Genomic DNA, 22,240 nt, shown 5'->3' with positions numbered 1-22,240 from the left:
CCAGTTGTAATTAAAGTTGAAGCAGTAACCCTTAGCCATTGATTGCACTAAGTAATTAATTATTGATTGCAGCACTTTACATACGTATTGCAGAGGACAGTTCACCTGTGCAGTAGACAATACTTTACTCACAAATGCCTAAACACAGCTCCCCCCCCCAGCTATGTGACTGAAACCATACAATAATTGGTTCTACTGTTTACAAGTTAATTTTTTTATTAACCTTCATGGCAATGTTGCTATCTGAGTGAAAGTAAGCCATTACTCTCCTAAAGACAATGTTAACTATTCCCTGCCCAAATTAGTCTTGCAAATAAGCATCTGCAGATGCAAAAGAGCAGATCTTTGTCTGTAAGACTATGAAGGTCTTAAGTTCCTTCAGAATGAACGCTGCTATCATCCTCTGCACATACCAAATCCTGACAAGCGATGCTGCGGTAAGAAGCTGTACAGAGCAGCAATAGTGGCAGCATCATTCCCTAACTCTTGGGGAAGGAGAAGGGAGAGGACTTTGAGGTATTAAAATGGGAAATGAAACATTAAACTGGCAGACTGCAGGTTGTGAGCTGGAGATGCAGGAGTAGTTAAGCAGCAGACACTGTGCTTTTAGTCTGGAGTTGTGCATCAGGTGGGAACGTTTTTCCCCATTTACACAGGACTATGGAGAGGCTTTCCCTTATAAAAAGCTGAAGCGAGAGGCATCTCTTAGTTTAAAAACACAATTTAAAATTAATAGTAGTATGGGGACACTAAAATTAAGCTCAAATATAAACGAAACCTGCAGATTGTTTGACTGAAGCAGATCTTGGATGTGTCCTCCAGCTCTTCTGACTAGGAAATTAGCAAGGAAAGTTATCCCTGGGTGTGTGTTCTGTGCAGAAAGGTCTGAGCTGGACAGGGTAGGGGAAGGGGCAGGCCAGTTTTGAGCGGGCCAGGAAGGGGAGATTGTACCTGAAGTCACTGTAGGGATGGATGATCCAGAACCCGGCAGACTTAACCCTTTCCTGCTCCCGCTCCACGGCCTTCTGGCTGCCAAACATCCTCAAGGAGAATTTGTTGACCCCCGGCTGGAGCATGGCCCCGAACTGCCTCTGCATGAAACCAGCTTGGCCCAGCCTCTGCTCCTCATCTGGGGTGATCTGGTCGCACCCTCCACCTCCTTCCACTTTGATGGAGGTAGAGGAGCAAGCTCGGGGGGGCTGCTGCTGGGACTCCGGGGGGGATGCCGGTGGCGGGGGTGCTGGCAGTCCCTGCTCCGTCTCCCCACTGCCAGGGGGGCTCTTGTCCTCTCCGGGGGAGGCTGGCTCCCCTTCGCCGCCGATCAGCCTCTTCTCCTCAGCCGCGTCGTGGAGGTGCCTGCTGGTCAGCGAGGACAGGCTCCCTTTGAAGCGGCGGCAGTCCCCATTGGTGCTGGTCTTGGCGCCCTTGCTGCCTGCCTCTGTCTCCAGGAGGCCAGGGTCTCCCCCTCTGCTGGGGTCTCCCCCGAGTGCCCGGGTGCTCCCAGCAGAGGGCGAAGGCAGTGGCTTGAGCCTGATGCTTTTCCTCCGGGTGTCCTTGTCGCTGTCTTCCTCCTCATCCATGATCGACGCCTTGGGTCCTATCTGCTGGGGCAGGCTGTAGAGCCTCTTGCGCATGGAGGGGGGCAGCTTGTCCATGGCCGCTGCTGCTGCTGCTGCTCAGTGAGGGGGAGAGACCCCCCCGGCTGTGCCGAAGGAGGGGAACCGTCGCTGCCCCCAGGCCCCTGCCCCCAGCTCAAGAGGCAGGAGGGACCAGAGGCTGGCGTGTCATCCCCTTACCAGACTGTGGCATCCACAGGCTCCGCATCAACGCACGGGCTCTGCATCCAGAACGGAAGGAAAAAAAAAGAGGGAAGGCAAAAAAGCCCCCCCCTCTCCTCCCTTGTCCCGATTTGCCTACTTGCTGCTTGCCTCCCCTTGGTGAGTGTTACTGCAATCCCTGTCTGCTCAGATCCAGAGCACTGGGCAAGAAGTCTAGAGGAGAGCCACACACTTCTGGCTGGAAGGCGAGGGAGGGCGGCAGCAGCAGCAGCCGCCTTGCCATGTTGGCTTCGAGATGCAAATGTGCAGTGTCTCCCGGCAGGCAGACATCATCCGAAAAGCGAAGCGCAAGCCTGGGTGCCTCAAACTCCTCAACCTGCCGGCCAATAACACAATGAACTGCAACCTGCAGCAGCCACTGCTTGCTTACATCACCGTCATCACTTATTCCTCATGCAGCCCCGGCTCCTGGGAATATTCATGAAGCGATCCCATTCTATTGGGTTGCCATAGGAGCGACTACTGCACACAGGCTCTGCCTACCTGAGCCAGCACCCGGGCTTCTTAAAAGGGCAACGTCTGGCTGCCAAGGGTGTGTGTGGCAAGAGGCACGCCGCAACGCTGCTGCTGCTGCTGGGCTGCAACATCCACGGCGCCTGGGCACTGCGGGGCTCCTGCTGCTCACCAGGAGTCAGCCGCGGCTTGGCTGTAGCTGAGGGAGCGCCCGGCTTAATGCCTTCCTTGGTTTAGCAGCAAAACCTACCGGGCAGCTGTAAATTTAAAAATAGCAGCATCATAAAAATAATAGGAGCAAAGAAGATTCCTTTTTCTCTTAGATGCTGGCGATCCTTGTCTCCTTCTGGAGTTGCAGCTGCTTGGCTGCAGGTTTTCTGGTGAAGACACGGGGCGGGGGGGGGGGGGGGGGGGGGGGGGCGGGGGCAAATCCAAACCTAAAGGAAGAAATACCGGTTCACCTTGAAAATCTCACTTGCATGCAAAGAAGGGGCTTGGGGAGTGCCTGTCTGTTCTGGCACAAGTTTGCCTGCTGGGAACCCCATTGTGTTTTTTACCGAAGAAAGGTTTGGAAGGTTCTTTTCCTTTGCTGCCTTGCTTCCCGTTAGACATGCCAAATGCTACTATTTCTCCCAGAGGGGTTGGATCCGTAGAAGTCATTCAAAAAACAGCAGGCTGCATCTCGGAGAGCTCCCCTACCGGAACGAGGGAGGCTGGACCGGGATGGCAAAGGCGCGTGTGGGATGCGTGGGCTCTCCCTGCACCGCGGGGAAGCCCACTTCACTGGGCACCTGAGTCAGCGCTTTCCTGCCGGAGAACAGCTCGGGGTAGGAATCCTCCCTTCCCTTCGCTGATGGCCATGAGGCACCTCATGTAACACAGAGGCCAAAGCCGTAGAAAAAAGCTTAAATCAGGCTTTTGCCTACCTTTTTTTTTTCCTTTTTCCTATTTTTTTTTTTTCCTTTTTCCTTTTTTTTTTTTTTCCTCAGAAAAGGAAGAAAAAGGTGGCAATCAGCCCTGCCCTGCCCTTCCTTGGGAACGGCTGTTTATTCCACTATGCTTATGAAGCTCTTAGACTGATAAACCAGTTCCAATTATTTTCTAATGTAAAGCCTTTGAAACCAGTGGAGTTAAATTAAGAATCCGTTTAGCCATGTAAGAGGCTGTTTGCAGATATTTTTGCACAGACTCAGTATCTGTGGCTTTCTAGAATGTTTGTTGTTTTATATAGTTAAAATCATACCTCCCAGAAAAAGGAAACCACGTGAACTCTGCAGACAGGCAGGGAGGCTAAACGCACGCAGCCAATGCCCACTGCAAGCAGTGAGGAAATCCTCACCAGTTCCCTGAGAATCGCTGTGCTTCTGCTTCCATAAGCAAATGTTCACCTTTCCCCCTAGGAGTCACTTGTCACAGTCCTAAGATAACTCTGCCATTTAAAGCAGCAGGATGGTACTTAAAGCTCTTACTTTAAGGAAACGCAGCCATCAGCAGTGACTTCACCATGCACACAGACAGCACATGCTTCTTCATCTTTGTTTGCCTGCTCTCCAATCCTTTCTCCAAAGCATTCACCTGCTCCTCTTCTCCTCCCACCTCCTGGCACAACCTGGATGGGCTGTGACTCATTTGAAATACTCTGCAGAGAAGCTACCTGGTGCAAGTATTATTTAGTTTTATTCTTTTCATCGCAACTTCTGGTAGAACAAGCTTTTTCTAGGGAAATAAATCTCGATTTTCAAACACTGCCGTAGATTAGATAATGTGAACTAAGCCAGTGATAGCAGTAAAGGTCTTTTTCCCCTACTTTTTTCCTTCTCTAGGCACTAAGGGATGCTGAGGTGTAAGCACTTCTGTGCCTAAGCTGCAATCAACTGCCTTCCAAAATGAGCTGTTTTGATTAATGAGGTGCATAACATCTGAAACTGATGCAGCTTCTTAAACACAGTCCCTAATGTTCCCAGAGAATGACAGAGCAATAAAGGACGTGCTCAAGGAATCAAGCTGTTCACCTTCCTTCAGCTATAGGTATTCTAGCAGGCTCGGAAAATACCCATGCTCTTTTTTTCCTGGTCTTTCTGGGATTATTCTCTGAATGCTGCCTTATTTGATGACACATATAAGATTCTCTTACAGCCTTGAAGTGGGGAGAGAACACAACAGAGCATCCAGGCAGCAGAATGCTCCTTTATCACTTTCGTAGCTAAGAAAGGAAATTATCAGGTGCAAAGACTGAGTCAGGCTGCCTGGCACACTGCTGCACAATGACAGAAGCATGCAGATGTCCCCGTGCTTAGACCTCTGGCTAGCACTGCCCCGGTCGCCAGTGTCCAGCCCATACACAAGGCATATGATTCCTCAGTTACAGAGAAGGTTTTAAAATTACTGGTTTGGGACCACGTTTGTTATCTTTACAACTATTTGTAAAGCATTAAGCTTCTCTTCAGTATCACACCTGCTTTGAAGCAATTTCTTGAGCACGTCACTTTAATATCTTAGTCCCATTCTGAAAAAAATGCTTAACCTGAAAGGAGAATGTAAGTGCTGCATCGAATCTAGGCCTTGTCGAGCATATAGCCCAAAATGCTAAAAACCAGAATGCGAATTCCTGCGTAGCTCTGTCTGCAAGCGTGGGTTCCTAAACACTTCTAAACCTCGGCTCCAGGATTCCCAGGTACCAAACTCAGAGGAAGTTTCAAAGTCCTTAAAATGTAATGACAATTTGGTATCCAGAGAACTTCAAAGTAATGGTATTTTATTTGAGAGCCTTCCAAGAATTAAGTGCAGGAGGCTGGGAATTATTCTTGTCTAATGGTATGAAGCTACCATCATGGACATTATTTACTATTGGCGTTATGGCAGTGCTTTCCACGTTAGCAATGGGCCTTTATAGGCACATTTTAGAACATTTCAGAAAAGCTGTGACTGTTGCTGGGCTAAGCCTTGCCTATCATTGGCTGCACAGAATACTCAAAGGCGGTATAGAGAAGACACCTACCAGAAAAAAGGAAAGCTCTTTTTGAGGAAAATTATCTCTTTTTTTAACAGTATTTATCAGATACTGCTCCAAGACCTGGCAGAGATACAAAGGGAGCTGATTTAGTAGGGAGAATGCAGGTGAAACAGCTGAAGATTTGCTTGTTTCTTAGGGGATTTTGTCAACTTTATGTACATATATATGTGATGCTACTTTAATAAAAATACAGTGCTGCAATGCAAATGTGAAAAATCAGGTTCCTACTGAGCTCAGGATTATACAAGAACAGACTGAGAGCCATAAAAACTGGTATCCTCTTGCTCAGAGTACAGGAAGCAGCAGTGCAAGCTTTCTGCATGCTGGCCTGCTAGGACTAGCTCTGCTTGGGTGAGAGTTTCAGGCATCATCCTTGAACCCTTGGCTTCTCAGATAATAAAGGAGTTAATTAACATGTGGTATAGATTGGAGGAACTGGAGCAAGTCCCTTCAAGGCTGCATGTTGTTCCTAGCAGGCAGCTTCTAACTCATAACTGGCATTTGAAAATCCATGAAATATTAAACACTACAAAACACAAAAGTTCTGTCTCAGAGTTTTAGTGGTAGAGTCACTCACTGCCCCTGCAGCTTGTATTATACCTAGAAGATAACAAAAATATTAACCATAAATGCATAAATCCTATATCCTCCTCGCCCCTGCCACTTACACAAGCGTGCTGTCACACTTGGGCTTGTTGAAATTCAGCCTCTGCTTTCTTACTGCTCTGTCAATAGGAACTGGGAAGTGGGGGACTGAGCAGCTGGAGCATATGCTGAAACCTATTTATTGCACAAAGAAGGCACCTGAACATCTGGTCAGGATAAAGAAAGTGCTGAGCAATGGGAAGTGAGATACATGCCAGGATGCTGGACTCTGGGGAGAGGGAAGAGTTCCACTGCACTGGAAGTGAGGATGGGAGCAGAAAGTCCTCTTGTGCTGCACAAGAACTGGGTTGCGTTGGGAGAAAGAACAGTTCCATGTCCATTAGTGGGAGCAGAGAGGTACTAAACAGATCTGTAACAACAATGGACTGTGGAGCTGGCACAGAGAGACAGCAGCAGCAGCAGAGGTACAAAAGAAAAGCTTGTGTCAGAAGTATTTGGAAAGCTATTTTCTGTCCAGCTTCCATTGATGAATAAACCTGGAGTAATCCCACCCTCCTCATCCTTATAAGCACAGCAAAATAGGAGCACTTGTCTGGGACGTGTATTTCCAGGGGGTTGTTGGCAATGTGCTCGTAACTAGCAAACAGCTTTGCCACTGCAAAAAAGGAAATGTTATCCAAAAAAAATCAGTCATGCTGCTATCTGTGAAAATAAGTCACAGACTATGCAAAAAAATAAACCCTCAGGATTTTCAGGATGTTTAGAACTTCTGTAAAGGTTGAAAATCCTCCCTGAAAGAAATAGCTAAAAATCACAGCTACACACAGATTGATTAGCAAGAGCATCTTGCTACCCAACCTGTAATACTCCCCGAGCAGAAAACTTAGGGACAAGTAACCAGGTGTGAAGCCATGAGGAAGAGAAATTACATAGGCTCTGGGAAGCTGCTGAGGTCAGAGTAACTATATGATTTTGTCACAGTTACTTAATTTATGGAGTATCTGCATTGTGGTCTAAACCCTATAAATGAGTTTTGCAATGTCCACGCTGAAATGTTCATACTAAGCTTGTATCTTGGACTTCAATAACATTTGCTTTCCAAATGTATATTCCATCAAATTCCTGTTAAAATACTGAGAACCAGCTTATTTTTCTACTTTTATCTGGAATTATTGAGAAGAGGGTTGAAACAGCATGGGGAGGTTTGCTCAAACTGGATCCATTCAGTGACTATCAAACGACGCTTTCTCAAAATAGCGCCTTTCACCAGCGTTTAATGAGCCGTAGCTTCACAAAGAATAATGGATCCCTCTTCATGAGCCTCTCCCCGCCGATGTATCTTCTGTCCACATGAACTGTACTATTTTTGATTATCACACAGGGCTGGATTTGATGGGAAATGTGCTACTGTCTCCAATAACAGTAATGGCAGCACCCAACTTTGGGAAGGCCAGACTTTTTAACACTTCCTCTTCCTCAGTGAGCACCTCAAACCAGCTCAACATCACATTGTTGATGCAACTGCAAACCAGTTTCACACCTGTACCACCTGTTGGACATGCACACTGCTCTCCCCCTCATTGTTTTTATGAACCTACCTTAACGATGCCTCCCTGCGGCAAATTGCTGAAGACAGGCAGAGAATTTAAAAATTTTAAATAAGAGACTGTCTGCTAATTAGAAATAAATTGCTCTGTAAGCAGAATGGTTATGAAAGAAATGTCCCATAGATTCATGTGTTGTGTCTGCAGTCTCCCACATGACTGCAGGATTCAGCCCAAACTTTTCCTCCATGATTGAGGAAATGTAATTTATTGAGCCTGGCATGCAGGCTGCAGCAGAAGGCCCTTTGAGCCCTCACAGGTCCCTTCCAAGCAACATTATCATGTAATTTTATGACCCTATAACTCCTGTTCTCAGTGGGACACAATAGGAATTCTCTCCTTACTCCAGTTATCTACTTCCACAAATACATAGAAAGATACTCCCTCTGAGACAAAATCCCTCTGTTAACGTGTTTTAAATCATTAACACGTTGAAATACTACTAGGAGGGAACTGACAGACTGATGGATATAAAGCATGACTGTATAAGCTTCGTTTCCTTAGGTGGACAGCTAAAAGCCATTCATTTCATGATTTTGGGGGAAAAAGCTAAACATTTTAATGCTTATTGATGATTTCTGAACTCCTGAAGACAGCAAAATTACAAAAACAAGCTTAGCCAGCATATCTAAGTAATATGGCTGCAGAAGAGCTTCAAGCAGAGGATCCCACCTGGTCATTACCCCTGCCATAGATACCCCTCCTCAGGCTGCTGCCCCCAGAGGGCCCATTTTAGGTGGTTACCCCTCCCACTCAGTAACTTTATAGGAATAGAATGTCACTGCCAATAAAAACAAGGCCAAATGGAAGGGAGATACGGCATTTCTGCCTGCGATTCATTCCTTCCTGGCATGAGTACATCCTCTACAAACAAGCAACCAGGTCAGGCCAGCCTGAGTCCTCAAGATGTTTCCATTATCTTGCAAGAGAAGAGTGATTTGGGCCACCACCACATCTGTTGCTCAGCAGCAGTGTCTGCAACTGCCTGCGATGCTAAGTGCCCCGGTGAGCCAGTAGATAAACAGAGGAGAGGGAAGAGGCATCAGCTGGTACAGCTGCACTTAATTCTGTGAGATTAAAATAAAGGCCTCCGCTCTCTGGGCTCTGCTTTTAGAAACCAGCCCTTCAGTGATACCGCACGTAACCCACTCAACACCAGAAAGATCTCATGGTTATCCTAAAGCTTGAGATTATTTCCTGAGTTTGCACATGCCTGCGCCTACATGGGCACATTTGTGTTTGTGCTAATCAAGCTTTTACCTCAATTCTGGATCAAAAAAAGCACGCCAAGTCCATTTGCACCCCCTTCTGTCATTTGTTACTTTTGTTTAATTTTAAGTGTTACTGAAGCATCTAGAAAATTCTGTTGATCTCAGAGCTACAGCAGAGGAAGGTAACCCAGTCCCAGTCTAAACAGAAGAACAGAACACAGCAGCAGAGTAAACAATCTTGTGCTCTCCAAATGCCAGTTCAGTGCTGTGCATTTCCTTTTTGCTGTTTCTGTTTTAGAGAGGGCTTTGCTGAGAGGAGCTAGAGCAGGGAAAAAAAGCAGATGGAGAAGGGTGGATCTAAAGGAAGAGAAGAAACTATGAACAGGGAAAGAGGGCAGGGTGAGAGCTGCTTGCATTGTATTTGATTTTCTCTATGTTCAAGTTGTGCTTCAACGCTACCATTACGGAGGGTCTGAACTTCCATTCCAAGCTTCTTCATGGTCGTTCTTGTTGCCAGCCAACTAAGATGACATTCTGAAGACCTTATGTTTACCCATTGGTTTTGAGAACAAGAAGGGCATATGTGTAGAAGAAGAAAAAAAATACTTTTCCTGTTCCCTATTCTAAATAGTATTTCAGGAACCAGTGTACTGTTGTAGAAGTAAGAGCTAGAGGAATTTCACAGAGAACGAGGTATGAGGCATGATCAAAGGTCAGTCACAAAAGATTTGGCTCTAAATATTCAATCACAGATACCCTGGCTCTAAGAATGGGGAAAAAGGGGAGCATTCCATAAGAAGTCCCGAAGAGCTCAGAGAGCTTGTTGATCAAACTTTGGGTGAGCTATCCCCATTTACATCTGAAAACCACACCTCCTGGTCAGAAATAGCCCCTTCCCCACCTTAAGCCCACTCCTCATGGAGCATGTGCAGTGAATTAAGGTGTCACAGGGCCGTTAAGCTGAGGCGAGACAGGGAATCCCCAATTAGAAGTTGTCGTGCTCATTTAACCACCAATTTTAGGAGGTTTGTGTATAATCAATGCATATAAAGATGTATTTGCGGCATCGAAAGGTGTGCTAGCTTTGTGGGGCTACCACCTAGCACCCATCTTGGTGCAGACACAAAATAAACAAGTATCCGGACTCAATGTGCCACTCGGCTCATTGTGCACTGGGCAAAGAACCCAGTTTTGGGACAACGCCACCCAAGTTGCTAATAATGAGATCTGAACTTCCTAATAGAAGGAAACACAAGTGCTGTACACCTGACAGAGATGAAATACCCAAGAAACCCAGAAGGTTCATTGGGGATTTTGCTCTCTGTGCCTCTCCTTCCCTGGGTGCTTGTTGCCAGCCACACCTATTCAGGCTCTATGTTCTTGTGCTAATACCCATCACACAGGCGTATCCCTTATTCTCAGGCACACAGAACTAATGGAGGTTTTAGTTTCCACAGTGCCCCACAGGCTGGCCCAGCTGAAGCAATGTCAAAGGCTCAGATGCTGCTGGAGCTGAGCTGCAGGGCTGTGTTTGCCGCCGTTCGGGCAGAGTTCTAGCAGTCTGCCCAGGAATCCCCATTGATTAATTTCCACGGCCGGTGCTTTCATTTGTTTTCAACACTTGGTTGACCTTTGTGTAAGAGTTTAAACAAAGCTCTGTAGACACCTGAGGCCATTGCCTTGAAAATATCAGTTCATCATTGTATAAATTTGTCTCAGAGGATGGTAGCCTTGTGTTTGTGTGTGTGTTTTTGTGAGGGGGAGGCATCCCACTCACCTGGCTCTATCTCTGAATGCTGAAGCTTTTTTCAGCGAAATCAATGAGAAAACTTCACACTGCATCTAACATTACTGCTCTGCACTGTCTGATGCACGGGCATGGCACACAGAGCAGTTCTAGACGCTGCTTCCTGGTCTCTCTTTACTTCTTGGGCAATGCCTTTTCCCTTGCGACTTGTGAAAACATTCCTGGGAACAGGGACCAGAAGTCAGGCTTTCCTGATTCTCCCCATAGCTGTTAGCTGACAGAATCAGATTCCCCTCTGTGCTCTCCTACCCACTGATGGAATCTTAAATCTTCTTCTGCTCAGTGGAACAACTTCACAGACACCTCCCATGGGATAGCAGGGTAACAGGAAAGTGGTGTTTGCTTCACTGGCTGCCGTTTTGGGTAAAAGAGTGAAGCCTGCTCTATCTTTTTGTATATTAAAAATAAAAAGCTTAAAACTCTGACAGAGTTCTAGAAGATGTGAAGGTGTACACAGGCCTGCACATACCTGAACTGTGATGAGATGATGGGGAGAAGTGAATTGTGGCAACTTGATTTGTCAGTGTTCCCCCATGGCTAGGTCGCTCCCTGCTCAGCAGCAGCCCTGCAGAGCCACCAGCGCATGGGGCTGCAAAGTTTGGGGTTGCCCCAGGCTTGGACAGGCCCCCAGGAGTTGCAGGCTGCAGTACACAACCTTTAAGCACCTATAATCTGTCACTGAGACTGGCATTACAAAACTGCCTGCAGTCACATAGGGAATCTGTCTGCTTCCCAGGTTATATGTGCTCCTACTGTGTCCAGCCCAAAGTTACTAGCAAAACATACCCATTTCTGCTTGCTGCTTCTGTTCACTACTGCGGCAAAGAGAACTGTGTGTGTATAGATATAAAGTAGCTTAGTAAAGCAGACCTAGACACCACAATCATTTTCTCCTCCTACTCTTACAGAAGGATGTCAGATTAAACAGCTTTCTGAAGCTGGAGACATCTCAGTGCATACTTTACCCCAGAGGAAGCACTTCAGGTTAAAGAACAAAAACAACAAATACCACTTCCCTCTTTTTAAGCAACTTCATGTCATAGCGGGTGCTTGACAAGCTGCTGTTCAAAGTCTGCTGAAGGAAAAATTGTATATATTATTAGCCACTTCTCTGCTTGTTAATTCTTTGTTTTTCACCGTTCTGCAAAGCCTTTCACAAATCCCTGTTTCAGTGGAGCAACAGACTTCCACTTCCTTGGATTTGGAGGTTTCACTTAACAGGATTAGGTGACAGGATTTATTTAGAAATGTGTGGCTATAAAAATACTCATTTTTTTCCCTGTTCATGAGTAATGGAGGGAAAGCTTGCGATTTTTTTTGTCGCTTTTTTAAATTCAAACATCTCAGCAGGGGAAAAGGTTCAGATCAGGTGTTTGCCACCCACACTTTTCAGTGCTAGAGAATGCTTAACTTTTTCTAGCAGGGAGAAGACTGGAGTGGAATAAATAGAGAAGACTAAGTCTTGCTGTGAGACCTAAAGAATATGAGATTCAAAAGGACTTGATCTTACCATCAAGCCTAGGGCTGACACAGAACTTGTTAAAACATCTTCCTGTGACTTTGAGTAGTCTGAAGACTTCTCTAGCTTTTCACAAGAGGCAGATTTATTAGTCTAAGCTAGCCAGAACATGTAGCCCTCAACCACACACTCCCTGCTCTACAAGAGGTGCTATCAGAGCTGCTCTGATGACTCTGCCCTTCCCTATTTCTTAGAAAGCTCTAAGTGCAGAAGACTCTCAAAAGGTGGTGAAATTGCACTTTGGACTGCCTTTGCTGCCTGTGGTAGAGGATGTTGGTGCCAGATCAAGGCTAAAGATCCTGCTCAGTGGAGAAGAACAGGAAAACAGGAAAGATCCTAGGAGCTTAATCTTTTTTAGTTAAGCAAAAGGAAGAAGTAATTATTTGATAATAATCTGTAAGTACCCACATGGAGAGGAGGAGACCCAAACACAGAGGAATCCTCACTCCAGTAGATGTGGCTACAAAAGAAATGCTGCCTGGAATTTGAAGCTACACACAGTCAGGCTGGAATAAAGCTAATCACTTGTAATATTGAGAGCAACCAACCTATAGATTATTATTATGAAGTTTTTCACCAATTCTCCATCACAGATTCACTGATTCTCTGCCACGGGCAGTGTCCCTACCCATGGCGGGGGGGGTGGAATTAGATCATCGTTAAGGTCCCTTCCAGCCCAAACCATTCTATGATTCTATCATAGGAAATTTTAAAAAATAAGATTTGTTTTTTGTTTTTTAAAGGTGTGTTTTAGCTCACCTTTAAACCAGCTACTAGACTTGAATCTGGAGTAATTTGGGTTAGTCTTAAATCACACCACATAGGAAGCTAGAGTAAACATTAATTATGTTCTTTACTACACTAAAATCTGGAAAACTGGAAAAGCAAATGACCAGTAACAGTGGCTGGAATGTTCATACCTTTTTCTGGGTCATTTGTGAATATGCTGAACTGCCTACATCCCAGTACAAATCCCTACAGAACTCGCTTGGCACTCTGCTGGTGTGAGACTCAATCATTTACTTCTACCATCTGTTTCTACTTTTTATCCAACTACTCACCCATGCTAGGACTTTTCCTTATCCTCTTTGGCTGCTTAATTTCCTCAAAAACTGGATGATGGACTTTGCCAAAGCATCTTGGAAATTGAAATGGACAGCATAAATCAGATCACCCATACTCTGTTTCTTGATGACCCTTCAAAGATGCCCAAGAGGTTTGTAAACTGTCAGCCCTTCACAGAGACCACGTTGGCTCCTCTCAAGCAGACTGACCTACATCATATTCATCCAAGTTCATGTTTCTGGCCTCAGAAGTTCATGATTCTAGTTTTGTTTAGAGTGATCTATTTGTCTACTAAAGATTTCCGCCTAAGCTAGGAGAAATAGCTAGCCATTCACGTCTTTTGTTGTCCTGCACTTTCATAGGACAGCAGCAAATTCTGTATGTATCCTTTATAAAAGCATTACAAAACAGAAACGGATGGATCTTCCTTCCTTGCTGAGAGCTGCCAGTACTATCACCACAATGCACACCTGGCAGCGCACCTGCCTGGCAGCACTGACTTGAAATATCCCCGTTCTGACCCCACCAACATCTTCTATAAATATTCACCAGCATTCATACACATGCTGCTCCCCTGCTTGGAAGGGAAATTAGCTCTCCTGAGCAGAGCTGCAGTAAGAATAGGGGTCTGAACGTTGAGTTGTGTAAATCAGGGTCTACACAGAAGGTGTATGCCACTTGGTTACAGTGCTCACAGGACATAGCTTCAAGATGAGAATACTGAATTGTGTATTGATTAGTTGATTCGGCACACGACAGCAAGCATGCTTGCTTGATATCAAGCCCTATCTCACTACATAGTTTTGCAAGTCAGCCAAGATCTCTCCACACTCTTCTAGTTGAAATCCTACCATCCTCCTCATTCAGCTCTGTTTTGCTTACACTTCTGATACATTTCAGTGCCAGCTCTGGCATTCTGATTAAAATCAGCCTGGAGGGAAATTGTTAGTCACATGTGTCTGAAGCTGAAATAATACCTTTCCTTCCTACTGGAAGAATCCTAGGCTTCTCTCGTACTCCTGATGGAACTGTTTGCATGCCAACATGGGAAACAACAGCGTTATACATGCTTCAGGTCATTATCATAACTACTCCAACAATACACAGGAGAAATACACAGAAACAATGTTAATGAAGAAGTTGTAGCCCCCAGCTACAGGCAGGATGACCTTAAAATGAGTGTTGGGAGGTTCTGGATTCCTAAATCATATTTTTGAATTTTGTAATGAGTTACATGATTATCAACATCACCGATGGTATTTACCCTAAACAGGGGGCTGTGCAGACTTTTTTTTTTTTTTTTTTATATGGACTGAGTGCTGAGAACTTCTGCCAAGCTGGACCATCACAATTCCAGTTTCAATATGGACTTGCTTCTAAGAAACAATGGATTGTCAGGGGTCACCCCCTTGCTTCTTGCAGATATCCTTCTGAGAGTGTACTGGTGTTGTCTAACAGTGAATCCCAATTAAAATCCACAAGTGGTAACCCTTCCTGTAGAAAATGTATGCAGCATATTGAAATTTCCCAGTCTCTGCAACTATACTGCATGGATTTCCAAGTGTGATGAAGTCTTTAGCTTTTCATGTTTATTAATGCCTTGTAGCTAAGTAAAATGACTAATAAACTGGCATTTTAAAGAACTAGATGGAGCTATTTTAAGGACTGAATAATAACTAACCATTCATTTACTAAGCTCCCTCTAGCAGTTTTTTAGTATACCCAGAAAGAATATCGTGAATCTATGGAAATAAGTTTAGGCTACTTTGCACCAAAGATGCCCCTTGCTGTAAGCGCACAAATTCACTTCAGCACCTTCTGCCTATTTCCTTTGTAGGGAAAGGGAGGAAACAGGATTATCTCGCCCAGATTACCACAACAAAGTCAATGCCAGACCCAGAATTAAAAACCTGGACCAAAGAGAGATGATTTTCTGAAATAAGGAAAAACTAAGACAGAAGCACTTGTAGATCTGTGCTTCCCCCCCCGAAAAGAACAGGGAATTCACAAATACTATCACTCCCTTGTGCACCACTGGGACAATACAGATTGCCAGTATATTCCTCATTATTAAAAATTAAAAGAGGGAAACCATATGTACTGCTTAATTTTCTAAGCAAGGCACAATATTAAACTGCAATAAACTGTACAATATTAAACTGCAAGCCTTTGTGACTGTTCACTTGAAGCAAGTTTTAATGCTACCTGAGATGAAATAAGCAAGATGCTTGCTACAGAGAATCTAAAAGAGTTCACCCAAGGCCCCTCAGCAAAGCAGTGTCAGGCCAGGAACTCAAATGAAGGATTTCCGATTTCCTCATCCTATAATCAGTCCATTGGAACAAGCTTGTTCTCTCCACTTGTGCTTGTTCAACACTGCCACTTAAAACCAAAATCAAGCTGTTGTCACTGAACTCAAAGCAGCTTTTGTTAAGCATTTCCCTATAAATGCATTCTGAAGCACAATTGTTTTCACTAAGCCTGATCTACCAGCTGCCAGACCATTAAAACTGGAAGGACCCACTTCCATCTCCATCTGATATGAATGTTTAAGCAGGCATCTCAGACCAACAAATGAAATCCCAGGCTGGAACTTTGAGCAGATATTCTAACTTTGATTTCTTTCATGGCTCTTTTGTCTTGTATACTGCGTCATTCACAGGGCCTTATTCACTTCCAGTTCCTGTGCTATAGGTATTGTACACTGGCTAGTATATGAGTAGGAACTGGAAGTTTTCATAAAATAATCAGAGCAAGTGGGATTAAAAATAGACCAGGCTTGTAGTAGAAGAGGAAAAAGACACTACCATTCCAAGGTTGTTTTGCATTTCAGATCAATAATGACAAACAATCTTCCAGAGGTGTCGGCTAAGCTCTCCAAGCCTCCATCAGCAGCCCCCTGGCCTCTCTGCTCCTCCCTGGCTGTAGGCAACTTGGGCCATTGCTGCAGATAAACAGTGCACGTCTTCCACGCGAGTGGAGGGGAAAGCTGATGGGAAGGCACAGAACCTGAGAGATGTCCTAACGTGGCACGACAGGGATCCTCAAAGCCTGTGCTGCACTGAAACCCGCAGCAGTCAATGGGAGTCACTCTGTTAGTGGACAGCTTTTACCTCTGTGCCCTTGACAGAGGTCAGTTTGGAAATGCTAGAGTTGAGAGTGTGCACTACCCAGAAGAGAAAGCAGCACGTGTGACATGGATTTATGCTTGCAGTTCCGATAATTCTGACTTCTTGAATTCACCCCTAATTGCTGTGTGCCTCACAGATGATTTACAGCATTTGATTTACTGATCTTATTTTACTCTTCCTGCAATTTCACTTCTTTGATCGAATCTTGCCAGCAGGTTTTCATTACCAAATAGGTGAGTTTTTTAAATAGCACAATTGCAAGTCATCATCATAAACATCAATCTTCATAACTCATCTGAGCACTCCATGTTCTTGTAATGTCACGTGTCAGGATTCTGCTGCGAAGATAGCCAGCTGGTGTGGCTGCCAGCTTCTCATTCCTTTATTGATTCTCCTCTATTTACTATAATTGAGTTTTCATACTTACCTTGTTCTTCAGTATATAAATGCCTATCAGGGACAGGAAAAGAGAGCCAGACCAGGGATTTCCACTCTTCATCATCTCAGCAGAAGAGGGTGCTGTGCAACACTTATTAGAATAGGTATTTTATCAACTGCGACAGCCAAGCTGAGGACTGCCTATCCAGTTATCAAACCTACTGGCATGTCAGCAGGTCACTGTAGGAAAAAACTTATATTCCTTATTTTCTAGTTTTGTTGGAATGGTTGGGGAAGGAGAAAAGAATAATCTCCAATTTTCCAGCACTGACTCATCTGCTTTGAGCTGCCAGTGTTAAAGCAAACCTTAAAGGGAGCTTTGTGTTTATTTTATTTTACAGGACCTTAGAGAAATTCTACACGTCACTGTCCTGAAATGTTTGCGTGTTTAAAATCAAGATCCCCCTTTAATTTAGTACGGACTCCAATAAGCTTATAGGTTTGTGTTTACAGGACAGGGCATCCAGTCTGTCCCTAGCTGCCAGGCAGCCAAAGCATGCAGCCTCCCTGCTATTACTACTCCTGCTGCATGACCCCGTCTCAGGTGGAGTGACGGGCACAGGGATCGCTCAGTGCAGACCTCGGTGGCTAAGCCAGCACGAGGGGTCACAGAGGGTGCATAATGCTGCTGGGGTATTCTGTGGATACTCATGAGCCACAATTAAGTGGGACAGGCACCCCTGAGATAAGGACTTTATTCCTTGTTTTGCTTCCAGTTTTACCATCTAATCTTTCAGTTTTCCAGTCTGAAAAGAAAGTACACGCTTGCTTAGAGACCCTTACAGAAGTCTGCTAGCTCTGATCAGATACTCTGCCCTCCCAGGGAGGAGGCTGCATCTCCCTGACACCACACATCACCAGGAACGACCTACAGAATGGCAGGCAGTGCTGATGACCACCTTCTGCTAAGGCTGCCAGCTTCATTCAGCCTGCAGGATGGCCTCACACACCACTTTTATTCTCTGGTGAACCACGTCACCCTGCTGTTTGTCTCTGGCGTGAAGCAGGCTGCTGCTGCACCAGGTGCTGGCTCTGGCTATCCCAGCTCAAAGCAGCAGCAAACCAGCAAATGAGTCTGCTTACTGCCGCTATCTACTGGCTGGAACCAAACTGAGCATCTGTGTGTCCTGGGCCATCCGCTGCTAGTGGCAGGGAGAATTTCTCATTCTGCAAAATTGTTTCTGCAAAGACTCCTCAGAAAGCAAAAAGTTCTCACTTAAAAAGGTTCCAGAACTCAGCCTCACAATTGCTCTGACACTCTCTGGTATCCCTGTGCATGCACACATACTGGATCAAAATATTTCTTGTTCTTTTTTGGGTAGTTTAGACTCCATTTGCCAAGTTACCAACTTGGAATTTGTCAGCCATTTTCAGGCCTGCACTGTAAGAATAAGGCATGCACATATGAGTTTGTTCTGAAAAAGCAGAACATTTTTGGCTGTTTTTGTGCTTCTACCACTAGAGAGCAGGAGAATGGTTCTCCCAGCTGACTCCTAAAGCTCCAGCAGAGAGAGCTGCTGTGAATCGCCAAGGAGCTCCTTACATAACTGCATTTCTGAGGCTGACACTCACAGCAAAGCCACAGAACTTTTCAATCCATTTATCAAACCTTTGCAGTTGCCATTTCCAGACAAATGAAACCAAGCTAAGTATGAAGCAGAAGAGAAGTCCACATCCAGAGTAATGTGCTGGAGTTCTAACAGACAGACATTGCCCCGTGTTTCACTGATACATGCTAGGGGTTTTTGTTTGTTTTTAATTCCTTTCAGCACAAGTCTAGTCTAGACTCCACCCAAGGAGAAGAATACTAACTATTAAGGGTTGAACGCTGCCACAATATACCTAGAACTGGAATTACAAGGGAGACTACATTCATGTGCTTTGTGGTCTGTGATATTTACCCTGTAGACATATCTGCATAATTACGAGAAAGATCTCTGAGCCATGAAATTCTGTTCTAGGTTTTCAGTTTTTCATAACGTTTAAGAAAATAAAGAGATAAAACTATAGCTGTGGTTTCATACCCTGATCTACCAGCTGGTGGATGCTGAAAGGGGAGAGACCTTATTCCTCCTGCAGCTTTGCTCTCCTTTCCCCTTTCCTTGTGCTCACTGGACCTTCACAAACATTTCTATCCACTAAATCCAGAAAAACTTTGGCATTTTTTTTTGTTTTGCTTTGCTTCTTCAGCTGTCCAGCAGTTCTCTGGCAGACTATCAGTTTATTAAAGTACCTGACGAGAAACAGACGCAGCTTACAGCTGCAGCGTAGAAGAGAGCTGGAGAAATAAGTGCCCTCTTTCCATAGCAGTAACCTTTTGATCAGGCTCATTCTGACACACAAAATAGCAGGCTAAGGTTGAGATATCAGGAAGGGATGCCTTGTCAGGAAAGCTGCTGAGATGTTCTCAGAAAGAAGTGCTGGAAGCCCTGAAGAACATTCTGTACTGGGCTCAGGCCGGGCAGTATGGGATAGTACCTACAGCACTCCTAGGACTCTAATTTCAGCAGTACATGTAACCACCTACAAGAAATGGAAAGGGTTTAACGCCAAAAGCAAATTGACCTGGATGTGCTCTCCAAACAGAGGGTTTCAGTCCTCCGTTTTTTACAGACCAAGTTATATTTCCCCAAAATAAGCTACAGAACGCAGAGTTTCTCTTGACTTAGAATTACGTTTATCTGGTCAGACCACAAAGTGCAAGCTGAGACTTAGGCAAATTCTACTGTCCCTAAGAGCTCCCCAGAAAAGCTGTTGTTTTCTCCAGCAAAACTAACCTTCAGTAACTCCCTAGATCAGTCTCCTTCCAGGACCAGCCAGCATGTGAGAAAGCACAAAGCAGTGCTTTTCTCAGACAGGAGGAACACTTCAGAAGACAGAGACAATAGATCCAGACTGTATTTCCCACTCTATGTATCACGTTAATTCAAGTGCAGGGTCTATGTAGCGGGTAAGAAAGTGCTGCCTGCCAGCCAGCACTACCCTGCAAAACCTTCTGCGAAAAGATGCTGTAAGCCCAGCTTATTACAAGCATGCTGCCAGGGCCTGGAGATTCTGACTGGCTCTGGGTGGGTGTCACATCCAGCCTCTGTCAGAGCCTTGCCACTGGCCCAGGAGTGACACCGAGCATCTCAGGTAGAATTCCTGCCACTTTACAGTCCAAGAAGTATTGGGCTCATTCTTCTGATATATACTTTAAAGCAAATGCTTTGTCAGGTGGTACAAAGGCAGGCAGATCCCAAGCTGAGTTTCTCAGCTACTTTAAAGTAGATTCAAATTCCTCTCTGCTTTGTTCCTTCACAAAAGTAGCTTTTTACATTGGAGTCATTTTCCCACCAGGTTGTATCAGCAGATTGTGCTGAAACCCAAGACACCGATTTTCTCACCTGCGATAACTAGCTAAGGTTCCACTTTACATATTGACTGACCTATTTAAGAAACAGGCAAGTCCTAGGGAGCATGCTGCAGAAATCAAACATGGCAGGAAGGAGAGCTGGGGCTCGATTCCTACTGATAGCAAAGAATGCGCATTTGCTTGTACATTTAAGTTGCAAACCCCCTTAAGTGGACCAATACAGTCAAAGGATGAATTATCTCCATTACAGCAATGTGCTCCAGAAAAAAGCCCTGTTACAAGTCCTTACTGTGAAGCTACAGTTCCTAGGGTTTAGAATGGACAGGACAAACTCCCTGATCTGAGCTTAGCTTTTTTCACAAATTTGTTTCAGAACTCTTGTTTAAGTTAATTGAATGAAGTTCAATTGCAAAAATTAAAGCTGAAAAAGGATAAAACTGGAAAAGAATAGAGAATGGATGAAGATCTCACACAGCTGCAAGAAAGGAAGATGGGGAGTAGGAACATGTCCTTAAATTTCACAACTTCCCCATGTGTTAATAAAGTATTTAGCAAACCCTACAGCCTGTTACCCCTGAACTTTAAGAGGGCATTTATAATGAGGACAAAAAGTTCGGTCTTTTGCCTCCAACTTCCTTAGTTGGAAGCTGTCCCAGAATATCCCTGGGCTGATGCTTTGAAAGCTCTTTTCCTACTTTTCAGCCTAAATGTTGCATGTAGCCAGCTTAATGGCCATCTATTCTTATACCAGTGCATCTTGGCTCCTATGTGTTTTAGACTACCTGTATTCGCTTTGCTGGCAGCCTTGTCCTCAGCAGATTCCGAGGAACTTAATCCCATTGTAGCTCAACTAACTTAGGGAAGGGGCTGGCACTTTATTTTCTGCAGTTTGTTCTGTTGTGATTTATAGAAGAACCCTAGCTAGCACCAGCTGCATCAGGCACTGCATAAAACATACCTTGGCAGGCAGCTGCTGTTCCAGAAGGCTCATGCTCTAGGCAGGGGGTCAGGGTGGGAAGGTGATTTAACCAAAGTCCTTCATCGAAGGCAGGTGTAGGGCCGCAGTCCCCTGAGCACCAACCCAGCTCAATACACCAGCGCTGTTTCTCTTTTACAGCACTTTGATACCTGAAGGCATTTTCCATTTGCACAGTTGTCACCATCTGTGTCACACGTAACACCTAGAACAGCTCCAACCTAACCAGACCAGATCTCGCGGTGCAATCTAGAACGTGTGCAGCTGCTTTTGTGAATAGGCTTTGCTTCCGCCCGCAGGGCTTGCAGCCACCCAGGTAAACATAAACTTGTGACTAATTCTGCTTAGCTGGCCAAAGGCAGGTAAAAGCAAGCAGCTTCAGATCCGGACCATTCCTCAGCTGGGAAGGTGAGAGGCTCGAGGTTGATGCAGAAGATCAGTAACCAGAGCTCCTGCCTTCTGTTCTCAACTCTGACATGACTCATGATGTGAACATAGTTCCACATGGGCTGATACACCTTGAGGGACTCCTGCCTACTGGCTCTATCTACCCTGACAACTAAAACCAACACCCTTACTACACACACAAAAAAATAAAAAAAATAAAAAAATTTAAAAGTTGAGCTGTTCTCACAAATACTCTAAGCCTAAAAGCTTCCTGTGTACAACCCTGAGCAAGGCTTGAGGCCTTAAGACAAACCCAAAATCAGAGATAAGTTTTCACTACAATGTATCAGCAAACAAAGAAAATGCTATGTGGGAGAGACTGCAGCAGCACTGTGCTTTGGAACAAGGAGACTATAAAATGTCTTCTTTCCTGCTGTGGTGAAATTGCATGCATAACGTTGTGTTCTGTGATGGGCTCCCTGTTATCCTAAAGGCATCGGCAGATTTTGCAGGGAGTTCAGAGAAAAGCAACACAAGTGACTAGGGGGCCAAAGGGATTGACTTGTGAAGAAAGATTAAATTTGCCAAATGTAATATGCATAGGCTGGCTCAGCAATGACTGGGGCCCATGATAATCACCACCAATTGCTGAAGAATTTGAATACAAGGAAGGAGAAGAATTTAGTTTGTCATGAAGCACAATAATGGGAAGAAAGGGAAAGGAAATGGAGGAGTAAAGGCAGCATTGGATAAAGCCCAAGGAGAGCTTTCTGACAATGAGATGCTGCTGCTACGTGAACGATGGGAGAAAAATGTTTTACCCTTGCAGAAATGAAA

The 22,240-nt window shown here is 44.9% G+C and overlaps 1 protein-coding gene across 6 annotated transcripts in view; it reads right to left on the bottom strand.

The window, feature by feature from the left end:
* The window catches only part of HCN4 (hyperpolarization activated cyclic nucleotide gated potassium channel 4), a 164,209-nt gene that overhangs the window by 117,117 nt on the left and 24,852 nt on the right, over positions 1 to 22,240 (bottom strand). For 4 of the 6 annotated variants that reach the window (XR_005823422.1, XR_005823421.1, XM_040570394.1 and 1 more), the window contains exon 1: positions 952 to 2,651. The exons of the other annotated variants lie outside the window; for them this stretch is intronic. Coding sequence is in view for 2 of the 4 variants with exons in the window: in XM_040570394.1 (XP_040426328.1) it covers positions 952 to 1,655 (704 nt within the window). In the remaining 2 variants the exon portion in view is untranslated. Of the gene's footprint in view, positions 1 to 951; positions 2,652 to 22,240 lie in introns of those variants that run through there. 6 annotated transcript variants of the gene reach the window in all.

This window comes from Cygnus olor, chromosome 11, assembly GCF_009769625.2.
Source record: "Cygnus olor isolate bCygOlo1 chromosome 11, bCygOlo1.pri.v2, whole genome shotgun sequence".
NCBI lineage: Eukaryota > Metazoa > Chordata > Aves > Anseriformes > Anatidae > Cygnus > Cygnus olor.
This window is presented reverse-complemented; position numbering and strand designations above follow the sequence as displayed.